We start from the raw sequence: 12,214 nt of genomic DNA on the forward strand, positions 1-12,214 counted from the left end.
ACCTAGGGCTCTGGGTCTCAAGAGGCGGCCTCTGCAGCCACCCACCACCCCCGCCCCCACTGCGAGTTTGCACAGTGCGGGAACCAGCGGAAATCAGCGTGTGGGCGGCTGTAGGAGGGAGTGGCGGGTTGTCCCTGCTGCGGGCAGGAGCCTCACTTGCAGGGGAGATGGCCACACAGTGTCCACGGGCCAGCCGTACCGTTCAGGACCAGAAACCCACCTCCAGCTCTGCCTTTATTGCTTCTGCAGCTCCCCCCAGACAGCCTGTCTGTGGCGGATCTGCCCTGGGGTGGGGGGTTTGTGCATGGTGCAGAGTTCCGGGCTGCCGGGAGTGGGCAGTCCTGGCTCCCTACCCCCCTGTCGTCCAGACCTGGGTCTTGCCTCTTTCCCGCCCGTCTGGTCTCCTTGCACGCCCCCACACCCCAACAAAGGCCATGTCATGGAAAAGCTTGCGGGGGCGGGGACAGGAAGTCACCCGGTGGGGGCCAGGCCAAGGGCAGGCAGACATAGGCAGGAGGCTTGTCCAAGGGGTGGCCAGACACCGGGGGCAGAGAATCCACACAGAGCCCAGAGGTCAGCAGGAGGAACTTCTCCTGCCGGAGCTGGTGAGTGGACCCCTCCCCCACGTTCCAGAACCCCTGCTCCCTCTGTCCTGGTGCCCTGTGGTGGGAGCCTGGCCAGACCGGCTTGGGAGGGGTGCTGGGACCCTGAGGCTGGGAAGATGGCTTCCTGTCACGCCAGGTCTTCCAAATAAGGAACAGTTACTGAGGAGCTGCGGGGGTGGGGGTGGGGGCCTCCCCAGAGTCCAGCCAGGGGCCGACCAGCTCCCTAAGAATAACCCAAACCCACAGATGCACGTGCATGAACAAGCACCAGGCACAGGTCTCACGCACTGTGGCCCAGAGGCCCTCACCCAACTCAGCCACCACCTCTGGGGGAGGACAACACGGGGCCCAGGGCAGAATGGGGAGGCAGGAGGTCTGAATCAGAGGATCTGCCCCCTCCGGCTCTGGGCCGCTCATCTGAGGCAACTGGGGGAGGCTAGGCCACGGGCTAGGGGACCTGTTGAGCCCATTTCCTGCTAGGCCGCTGCGGTGGCAGAAGTGGGTCACTCTCCAAACAGCGCTGGGAGAGGGTCTTCCAGATGCCGACGGAAGGAGGGAGCAATTGCTCCGGCCCCTGGGAGCCTCCTTGTCCCAGAGACAGGCCTGGAAGCCAGATCCAAGACTCCCCCGGGGACACCCAACACAGCTCACGGGACACATCAAGGGACTGCAGCGTGGGGAGAAGGCTTAGGCGTGGCCCTCCAGGGGTGGACGAGCCCATCCCTGGGGAACTCGGGCTACTCTACTCGCTGGGGGTTGGGGAGGGGTGGGGCAGGCACCTGGGGGAGCAGTTGAGGGGAGCAGGGAAGACAGAGCTACAACCTGGACATAGCCTCAGAGCCTGGCAGGGGAAGAGGTGGGTGGGGTGCAGACCTGGAGCCCACCCTAGACGCTGGTCCAGAAGCTCCCACAACACACTGGCCTGCTGAGGGCTTTGCCTGCTGTCGCTGGGTAGTGCCTCCAGGACCGGCCAGCCTGAGAATGGTGTCTCCAGGGTCAATCTCAGGTTCGTCAGTCCGTGAGGTGCTACCCCTTCCCCTGCAGCGGCCGCCACAAGGCAGAGAGGGAAGCTTGGGGTGTGCCCCTGCCGGGAGACGGAGCCCCAGACTGAGCGCTGGGGACATACAGTTGTCACGCCAAGTGGGGCAGGCCATGCAGGCTGTCCGTAGGGGCTGGGGGCTGGCATGGCCAGGGGAAGGACTCCACCCCTCCTGGGGCCTCAGTGGGCCGCCTGGAGTCGGGACACATGCTGGAAGATGCCTGAGTTTCTAGGCCCCACTGCTCCAGGCAGGGACCCTGAGCACAGGGCCAGAGGGCGGGAGGCTGGGGACTTCGAGGCTCAGCGCAGAGGGGCTGGAGGTTTGGTATGAGCAGATTCTGAGGTGCGAAGGGGCAGGGCAGGGGTGAGTGGGTGGACTGGGGCTGGGCTGGGGTTAGAAGAGCAAGAAAGGGGTAATTTGCACATGGAGGTGCACGGGGACCCACTCTCCGACCGCCACATGCTGGGGCCAGAGGAAGGGCTGGGGGTGAGCTGCACCCACCTCCAACGACGCATCAGGGATCGCTTGCGGGCCAGTGGGCCTGGCTCCCGTCCTCAGGCTCCTCTGGTCACCACCCCACTTGCAGCGGGGGCCCAAGAACCGCCGGGGCTAGTGAGGCTGCCTGGAGCTAGCGCCGGCCCCGCCCCCCACCATGTCCACCCCCCCCCCCGCCCCCACCCCAGCCCGGCGGAGCACCCTCAGCCTGGACAGAGGGGCCCGCTTGGGAGCGAGCGCGCAGGGGAGGGGGCTGCGGCCTCGGAGACCCCCAGAGTTGGACGGAGGGTGGGGGAACCGGGGCGCAGAGCAGGGTCTGAGTAGGAGCAGGAGGTCCCTCTGAAGCAGGAGAGCCCAGTGTCCGGGACTTGGAGGGTCCTTCCTGCCGGGGCCTCCCCTTCCGGCTCCGGCCAGGGACCCCTCCAGACCCGGCAGGCCGCCCCCTGCGTCCTGCCCGCGCTGGTCTCGGGTGCCGGGGGGCCCCCTGGGGCTGTACGTGGGTCTCCTGCGGGGTGGCTACTGTGGCCAGGTTGAGCCCTGTGTCCCCAGACCCCTGCCCCCGTCGCGCATTGGGCAACTCCCCACCCCCACTGCCTCTCCTGGAGAGGCGAAGGGAGGGCCCCCCGCACCCCAACACCTGCCCCGCGAGGCTCACGGTGGCCCACGGCTCCCAGGTCGCGCTCCTCACGGGCGGTGCGGAGAGGGAGGAGGCCGTGCATCCAGACCCCCGTCCGCGCATGGCGACCAGGACCTCCGCCAGGAGCCCAGAGTTCCAAGACTGGCCGTGGGGCAGAGGACTTTGGGAATCTCCGGGAACTGCCACTGAGCCGCACCCCCCACCCCGCCGTTGGCCCCCAGTCCCCTAGGTCAGGGATACAAGACGTTGCGGCCCTGGGTCAGGGGAGGAGCGAGGTCCCGCTGCCCATCACCCAGAATGGCTGGCATGAGGGCTTGGAGACCTCCGTGTGGCTGCAAGAACCCCACGGGAAACGCGTGGTGAGGCCAGGAGGGGAGAGGGGCCTCCCCAGCCGCAGACAGCACAGCCACTGAGAGCAGCCTGCGGCGCCCCCGGGGTTAGTCCAGCTCTGGTCAGCAGCGAAGACCTGAGCGCCCGTGTCCTCCATGAGCAGGGGCGGCAACCAGACCTCGGTGGCGGACGCCTGGAGAAACCCCCACCCTGAATGAAAGCTCCCACCGGCCCAGCACCGGAGGCAGCTTCAGGCTAGACATCCTAAAATCAGGAACGACACAGGATCTGTGGCCGCACACGGGCAGGCTGGTGGCCGCCGCAGGAGGGGGCGCTGGGACGGCCGGCAGGTCTACACCGCCTGCCCTGTCTACTCTCCTTCATGGAGATTCTGAGTCACAACTGCTTCGTGTGTCCCAGACGAAGGGTTCCTCTCAAGGTGCTTCTTGCATCATTCTGAGTGCTTTTATGCTGCTTTATTTTTTTCAAACTATTTTTGCCTTGCCCTGAGTTCAGTCAAGGGAACAAAAGACCCAGCACCCTGACCTCAGAGGGTCCCAGGTACGAGAGGGTGTGGAAGGTGGCACCTGCGGCCTGGGCCTTGTGGTCACACCCACAGAACCTCCTGGGTGTGGGTGGCCTCTCCCACCTAAGGCCAGGGTCCCTGGGCCCGAGTCTCTGGTTAGGCCCCGCCCACCAACAGGACCCCATCCGCCCCCGTGTGCAGAACCCCCAGGGACACCCCTGCCCTGAGGCGAGACGGCACTTCCTACGAGTCTGCCACTAGACATTTATCTCCAGGAAGAGAAGACAGAGGCACAGAGGTGGTGTCAGTGGGGCCAGACACCCGAGGCTGTGACCCACCAGTGTCCCCGGCCAGGCCCTGCCCCACGCTCTCAGAAGCTCCTGGGAGTCATGACCGTCCTCCATCTGGCCCACCCGACACGCTGCTGGCGGACGTGACCCAGGTGGACACGGCAGCCGAGTCCAGGCACGAGGACAGGAGTAGACCCCACACTGATTCGCTGGGTGGAGGAGGCAGTGGGACAATCCCAGGAAGCCCCTCTGAAGGGCCAGGCACAGAGGTGGACACATCTCGGCACGGAGCCAGGCCCAGGTGCGAGGGACGCGGCCGTCACCCTTTGTCCACCTTGTGGCTCCCGGCCGAGGACAGGGCCGCTGTGTAGCGGAGGGCTCGGGCCCAGGCTAGCGAGCTGCCCCGGGGCCCCTGCAGCCCAGCGGCCTGCGTTCGTGACCGGAGGATGGAGGGTGATGCCCGGCTGTGTGGGCAGCGGGGACGGTCCCGGGCTGGGGTGGTGGGCGGAGTTCCCGACAGCCAGCCAGGCGGCCCAGGGGAGAGAAGCAAGGGTGCATCCCGGGAGCGCTGCAGAACCCGGTCCACGCCGGCCGGGCTGACAGGACCCTCTCCTCACTGCGCCGGGGGCGCGGACAGCACCTGGAAGCGGAACCCAGCAGGGCCTCTGTCCGCACTTGGGCTGCGAACACGCCGTGCACAACTCCCCTGGAAAAGGGCTCTGCGGGGTCACTGAATGAGACACATGCCTGGTTTGCCGTGAAAACATTTATTTTACAACAGTTATCATTATCTTAAGGTCAACATTCAGACATACAGGATGGAGATCACGGAACCGTCCTAAGCCTCCAGCCGGGCCCTTGGGGCACACATGGGGGTTGGGGTCAGACGCACACCCACCTAGCGCTGTGGGATTCCAGCAACAGGACGAAACCAGAAACCAGCGCACGGACAGCTGCTTGCCATGCATCGCATTTAGTATTTTCAAACAGTGTGTATATATATATATCTGTGTGTGTATATATATATATGTATTTCAGTGTAAACTGCCTCCTCGCACTTAGCTTGAAACATTGTCCCATTTTCTAGGGAAACAAAATCTACAAAAAGCTACTGCCTATACCTGAGCCCAGCCCCTTCCTCAAGGACAGCATCGTGTGGCCCCTCCTCCTTCCCCGGCGGCCCCCTCCCAAGCCAGACCTCCAGTCGGGGCAGAGTCCCCTTTGGAATGCCCTCTGTCACTGACTGTTATCAGAGGCTCAAAAAATTGGTTTTAATGTTTCAAGGGTGGGAAAGGCTCCCAGATGTCAAAAAAGGACACTCCCCTGGAGGTCAAGTGAGCCGACGGGTGGGCCCCCCGGGATGGGCTTGGCACTGTGACAGTCCCCTCCTCAGGAGCCCCAGCACCCTGCCGCCAGAGAAGTTGCCACCTGCAGGACGAGGCCGCCACAGCACGTGCAAAGCCCAGGCACTCAGCAGGGCCGGTGTCCACCTCTGCACACCCAGCAAAGGAGTGCGCCACCGAGACCCTGTTCGAGACCCGACTCTCAGGAAACCCAGGCCGTCTGGGGTCAGACCGCCGGACAGCAGCAGTCACGCCCGCGGCAGGGTATATACACGTACACACACGTACACGCCGAGAGCCGCCCCGGCCCGCACCACAGCACACACTGCCGGCGTGCGTGGAAGGACAGGACAGATGGAGCTTCTGCCAAATCCACAGGACGCGTCACAACCAAAGTAACAACGACGGGCAGGAGGCCTGTGTCACACGGGCTCATGGAGCGCGCTGCGGACGGACGGACAGCCGCTCTTCCACACTCCCACCCACCCCTCGGGAGGCCCCCCGAGCTCTGCCTGCACGCGGGCGCCCACCCCACTCGCTCGCTGTCCCATCCCGAGGGCCAGCGGCCAGGAGGCCACGCGTCTCTGTCTCCCCGACTGCCCGCCGCGCAGCAGGCATCCTCCAGCTCCGGCTCACCCGCCGGGCCCAGCTGCGGTCAGAACGCAGGCGACAGTCCCAACAGCCACACCGGGCGGCCACCAGCGTGGAAAGGCCACCCGCTCTAAGCCCCACGCACGGCGGCCGCAGCTTCCCCCACAGCACTGACCGGGAACTACGAAGCCTCACACACACTGAGCCGTAACATCTAAAGCAGTCTGAAAGCAGAGAAAGCCAAAGGGAAGACAAGAGAAGACCAAGCACGTCACTGAGCAGGACGGAAACGGACAGGCCAGCAGCTACCAGCAGCCACCCCGCAGGCCCTCCTATGCTCCCCACCAGCCACCGGCTGCCCTGGGGGCCTCCTGGGTCGAGCCCCGCACTTTGGGACACGGGACGGGCTTCGGCCTGCACCGGCCCAGCACTCCCTGGCCACACGTGGCCCGGGCTCCGGGCAGCCCTAGAGTGAGGGCTCAGGGGCTCTCGCAGCCGTGCGGTGGGCAGACGGGCGCTCCTCCAGACCGGGAAAACACACGACCACTCCAGGAAAAGGGAAACGCAACCGGGGTGGCCAGCGAGTACCGCCGACGTTGACTGTGGAAGCGGCTCCGCGTCCGAATCACCAGGTGGAAATGCCTTCAGGGCCAGGTGGGGAGAGTGTGAGGCCCCTGTCTGGGCCCTGGGGACCCTGGGCCTTGGGCAATCACCACCACCACCACCTTTAGCGTTGTTATCATGGCTGTCATGATTTATTTAGTTTTCACAAATTCTACAGGAGCCCGGGTTCGACAACCTTCCAGACCGGCTCCTCCCCCTGAACCCAGGTCCCCAGACGAGCCTCCCGTTCTGTCGCGTGGAAGCCGCCCGTCGAGGACTCGCTCGGACCTCTGTGGTGGGCCTTGAGGTTTCCCGACCGCACAACTGCAGGGAACCCCCCAGTGGGGAGGCTTGCTACCTCCAGTCCCAGCTCTGAACTCGGTTCTTGACCATCCCAGTGAAATACAGGTCAGAAAGTTACTTTCAGAAACATCACGAAGCTGCGTTCTTGTTGCTGGGCCGGGACTGACCAGCAGATGGACCTGTGGTCTCACCGCCTCCCTTGTCCAGGGTGGGTCAGTGACTTTCTTACCTTTCATCATGTCTGATTTTAGCATGATTTAAGATCATAGTGCAAATTTTCTCTCTCACTGAATGTCTTCATGATTATTTTAATGAACAAAAGCCAAAAACAACAACAGAAAACAAACAAACAAAGGACCACAAACCTGCCCAAGGACCTGGGAGTGGCCACCACTGCAGCAGCTACAACCGGCCACAGCCCGCCACCGCCCCCCAGCACTGCGCTCGGAGCCTGTCCCCGTCCTGTACGGACGCTGCCCTCCCGCCACAGCCCGTTCCGGGCCGGTAAGAACCTGCGCTCCGCACAGCTGTGGGTGGCAGACAAGGGCCAGGGCCCAGCAGGTGAGCAGGGTGCAGGCTGGTGGTGGTGGAAACGGGGGGCCGTGGGAACACGCTCTGGTGCGCCTGAGCCGACACGGTCCCCCTCGTCCGTCACCTACTACACACGCAGGAGACACGCACCAGCAGCCACTGGTTCCTTCTGTGGAAACCGCTTGGGTCTCCGGCGACCAGTGCAGGCTCAGCAGGGAGCCACGCCACATCCAGGGCTGCTGGGAGTGCGGGGACCAGTGTGACCTCTGGGCCAGCACGGGCCCATCGTAACCCGTTTCTCGTCCCCTGCAGAGGCGCCACCCACAAGTTCTGGGTCAAAGACAAGAAGGACGGACTTCCCACGGGTCACGGAAGGCGCTGCTCGAGACGGCGAGCGGAGGCTCTGCGGTCAGGCTGCTGGCTCACAAGCCAGGGACACCGGGCTATGCCTTTGGTCCAGCTGGTCCTTCCTCCAGGAACCCGGCGTCTCTCGCTCGGCCCGAACCATCGACGGTGACCGAAGGGAACAGGCGAAGGACGGTGGGGACGGGCAGGAGCTCTGGGAAGCTCAGCGGAGGGGGCTGGGCTCTGCACGTGGGCTTCCCGGGGTGATCGAGCCGCACTCCACCAGCGACCTGCACGGTCAGCCCCTCTGACAGCAGCACACTGGTCACTGCTACCATCTGGGGTTCCTAGAGGTCCCAGAAGGACCACCAGGAGGCCAGGCGGGCCTGAAGGAATGTGGAGGTGGCCGGAGGGGTGGGGAGACGGAGGAGTGTGGCCCCATCAGTCCAGCTCGTGGCCTGGGGACGGGGTGGGAGTGTGGGAGAAGCGGCGCCTCGCCGGGGGAGGGAGCGCGCCCCGAGGACCACGGGACGTGGAAACCGAGGCCGTGCCCAGGTAGAAAATATGGTCCCTGCGGTCACCAGAGCCTCCCACACCTTCCACAACGAGCCTCCCCATGGGCAAGACTCTGCCGCAAGGCCAAGCAACCGAGGCAAACAGACCCGCACAAACCAACACCACGGAAATGCTGACGGGACCGGGCAAAGCGGGAGGACACGCCAGCTCCTTCCCGGCGCGGCGTCCAGAGGCGCTGCCTGCGTCCAGACCGCTGCCAAGCACAGGGTGTGGATCGGACCTCCCAGCTCCCGCCAGGCAGCACCTGCCTCCGGCCCCCACCGACACCAGGGAAAGGAGCCACCCTTCCTGCCCCAGGCTGCTTGGCGGGGACCCCACACGCAGCCCTGGTGCAGCCCTGGTCGGTGCAGCGAATCGTAAGCCCCGAGGGAGATCCACGGTCCGGTAACAGAGCCGCGCCGCGGCGCACCCACAGCGCAGACAGGGAACAGAGCCGCACATGCTATTAGAAAAGGAGGGATGGAAGGAGGAGGAGCTAAACCGCTTTGAATACCGCATGCGACGCACTTCACGCGCTGGGGGCGACAGGCAGGCGGGCACAGAGGTGGGCAGGGCCCCGGCGGGCCGGCAGCTGCGCGCTCCCCATCTCTGTGACGACGGTCCGTGACTCTAGGGGTGAAGTGGCCGAGTGCCGGGCTAGCCTCTACTGCGGCCACTCCCGGGCCTAGTTGAAGCCGTCGGTGTGGTAGCTGGGGTGGGAGTCGGCCGTGAGCTGGGTGGTCTCCGTGGCCGACGCGGGCTGTGCGACGACGGGCGTGTCTGTGGCCTCTGCAAAGCAAGCACACGCATGCTCATCGGCGCGGGCGGCCGTGACGGCACGCAGGGCCCCAACACCGTCCGTGCTCCGCGGCCTGGCCGCTCCGGCGGGGGCTGGGGGGCAGGGGCGGGGGGGTGCGGAGGGGAGAGGCTGTCTGCGGGCCTCCCCACCCCCGGCTCGGCCTGCCTCCGTCGCCTCGGTCCCTCCCCCGCTACTCGGTGCCCGCGGAGCTGCGGCGCCTCCGGCCGCGGTGGGGACGGCCGCCTGCGTCCACCGTTACCTCAAGTGTCCACGTTCACACCTCAACCGTCCCTGCCGCCACCACAAACACTCCCGCACAGTCAGAGCCCTCCTGTTCGACAAGACAGGGCGGCAGGGTTCAGGGCCCGCCCCGCCCCGCCCGCGCCCACTCGGTGGCCCGCGGCCGGCACTCACCCCGCTCGTCCGACTGCAGCTGCGCCTCCAGGTCCTCCGGGGACACGTAGAAGTCGGCGTCCTCGCCCGCGGGCGCCCGGGGCTTGCAGCGCCCGCAGCAGCAGTTGAAGCAGCAGCACAGGCAGCAGCAGCAGTAGCAGCACGTGAGGGCCCCGCACACCACGAAGAGCAGCTGCGGGCACAGGGGCTCTGGCTGCGGCGGGGGCGCCTCCGGGAGCGCCTCCCCCCAGCCCCGCGCGGCTCCCAGGGGTGGGGAGGGGTGGGGGGGCCGCCGCGGAGGCCTCTGTCCTGCCGGAGCCGGGGCGGGAAGACAGTGACAGAGCGCGCCGGCCCCGAGGAGAGGGATCTACGAAGACGGGCAGGAGGGCGGCCGCAGGCCACACGTGCTTGCGGCAGGAGGAGGACACGGGTAAGTGTCCAAAAAAGAACAGAGAAACGGTACGTCCGAAGTGTCTCAAGTCACAGAGATTTCCGACAAGTCTTCCCCTGCACTGACAAGAGCATCTGCCCACGACGGGACGGAAAAGGTCCCTTCCAATCTCTGTGTAAGAACGGACGGTGACTCGTGAGAGCCGAGCGACACGGCCGGCTCGCCGTGGGGTCTGCTCGGAGCCTTCTGGTCGCCACTCATGGGCTCCTGAGCTGGCTATGCGCCGCCTGCGGCTGAGACCAGGCCCCGCACTGACACGTGGTGACGGAACAGGGCGCCCGATGCCGGGAAACCAAGGCTCAGGAGCACGGAGCACTTGGACCAAACGTCCTGGTTCTGCAAGGCCCCGACCCCTACCGGGCAGGAGACTCTCCCGGAGCACCCGGAGCGCGGCACGGGGCCGCCTGCTCCCCTCACCTTGGCCCACCAACTGGAGAGCACGAAGTAGGTGTTCACGTTCTCCTCCCCGAACTGCTCAGCCACGTAGAGCCCCAGCGAGCCGTACTTGTCGTAGATGTTCCTTTTGGTGGCGTCCGTCAGGATGGCGTGGGCACTGTTGATCTCCTTAAACTTGTCTGCAGCCTCCGGGTTATCGGGGTTCTTGTCAGGGTGATACTTCAAGGCAAGTTTCCTGCAAACAAAACCATTTCACACTCGTCCATGAGAGGGAGGGCCCAGTGCAGGAGACATGTCTCCATACGGGTCACCTCCCAGCTCTCCACAGACTTCGAGCAGTTCACAGTCCACAGTTCGAAGAAAGCTTTGCAGCTGCCTCGGGGCAAACCTGCTGGCTCTGCCACAGAGCAGGGAGTCCCCAGGGGCCGCAGCGCCCCCCTCTCGCACAGCTCGGGGACAGACCCCACTGCTGACCTCTAGTGTCCTTGCAGGCTAACTGCGCATTTGGCCCAATGCAGTGCCGGGCAAGGGGTGCACCAAAGGCCCATTGTCTCCTGTGTGTGAGAAGGACACACAGGAAGGTGGCTAGAAGGGTAGGGATCACCGAGGATGTGTGTCTCTCTCTGCAGCGCACTCCACGAAGCCACAGGCCAGCTGTCTCCCAAGGCTACGGGAGGGGCTGCCGGAAGGAGCAGGCTCAGACCCGCTTCCCAGGGCGACCGGGCGCTCCAGGGCACATAGTGTGTGTCATCTACAAAGTGCTACTTTTCTGTTGCCACGAAAACACCAATAAGAGAATTTTAAGCTACAAGGGGCACATGACGCACACAAAGATGGAGCTACGGGTCCCAGTCACCTACGGGCCGGGTCGGGGAGACACACGCAGTGGTTCCTGGAAAATGCAGCTCAAACCACACAAGGCACAAGACCCTCTTACCGATAGGACTTTTTAATGTCGTCTGAGGTCGCATTCTTGTCCAGCCCCAGAACACGGTACAGGGACTCGCCGGAGGTAGAGAGTGAGCGCTGTCTCTGGTCAGCCATGGCAGGCTGATCTGTAAGAAAACCGCAAAGAAAACATCAAAAAGGATCGACAAAGCGTCCAACCGCAGAGCCGAAGGCCTCTGCTGCAGACACTGTTTGAAGCAAGCAACCCCAACACCGCCGGCTGGGGCCATGCGGGTCACAGACACAACACATTCGACTACGACGTGAAGGGCTGTGGGCAGTGGTCCCACGTGGAGACCAGAGGCTACGTTTGCAAGTGCTCCTGTGGAGGGCTGGAGGCCTTCCACACTGAGCCGACTGTAAAAAACTAGGTTTACTGCCATCTCCAGAGCAACCTCGAAATTAAAAAATCCAAAGAAGTGGGGCACCCGGGTGGCTCAGCTGTTAGGTGCCTGCCCACGTCATGGTCCCAGACTGGATCACCGTGCGTCGGGCTCCCTGCTCCGCGGGCAGCCTGCTTCTCCCTCTCTCACTCCCCCTGCTTATGTTCCCTCTCTCGCTGTCTCTGTCATATAAATAAATAAAATCTTTAACAACAACAAATCCCAAGAAGTACAGTTAAAAAGCCTTTTAGAAGAAAAAAATGATCTCTTTAGACTAAAAAGTCCAATAAAAAAAAGAGGTTACCAGAATGGAGAAAAACTCAAGACCCAACTACACACTTTAAAGACAGAGCCTCAGAATGCTTGAATCCAAGTCCTGACAGAATTAAAGGAGAAACAGACAACCCGCAGCTATAAAAATCTTAGCACCCCTCTGGGAGAAAAACAGAATGAACAAACAACAACAAACAAGAAAAATGGATGACCCTAAAAACATTACAGGACACCAACACTCATAAACAGTTTTTTAAAAAAAAATCACAAAGATATGCCACATGTTAGACTTTAAAACAAATTTCAATAAACTTAATGGGCTGAAATCATTGCACAGTGTGCTCTCTGACCTTAGCAGAATTAAGTTAGAAACCCAA

The 12,214-nt window shown here is 63.5% G+C and overlaps 1 protein-coding gene across 3 annotated transcripts in view; it reads right to left on the reverse strand.

Annotated features, from left to right (window-relative positions):
• Positions 1–7,051: 7,051 nt before the first annotated feature.
• DNAJC5 (DnaJ heat shock protein family (Hsp40) member C5) overlaps positions 7,052–12,214 on the reverse strand; it is a 37,196-nt gene continuing 32,033 nt past the window's right edge. For 2 of the 3 annotated variants that reach the window (XM_059133964.1, XM_059133962.1), the window contains 5 exons: positions 11,171–11,288; positions 10,255–10,468; positions 9,408–9,579; positions 8,477–8,983; positions 7,052–8,442 (listed from right to left, as the gene is read on the reverse strand). In XM_059133964.1, coding sequence (XP_058989947.1) covers positions 8,880–8,983; positions 9,408–9,579; positions 10,255–10,468; positions 11,171–11,277 — 597 coding nt within the window. In that variant the 5' untranslated portion in view covers positions 11,278–11,288 and the 3' untranslated portion in view covers positions 7,052–8,442; positions 8,477–8,879. Of the gene's footprint in view, positions 8,443–8,476; positions 8,984–9,252; positions 9,325–9,407; positions 9,580–10,254; positions 10,469–11,170; positions 11,289–12,214 lie in introns of all 3 variants that reach the window. The other variant, XM_059133965.1, reaches the window with a different exon arrangement.

The sequence above is a fragment of the Mustela lutreola genome, chromosome 9 (assembly GCF_030435805.1).
Source record: "Mustela lutreola isolate mMusLut2 chromosome 9, mMusLut2.pri, whole genome shotgun sequence".
NCBI classification, from domain to species: Eukaryota; Metazoa; Chordata; class Mammalia; order Carnivora; family Mustelidae; genus Mustela; species Mustela lutreola.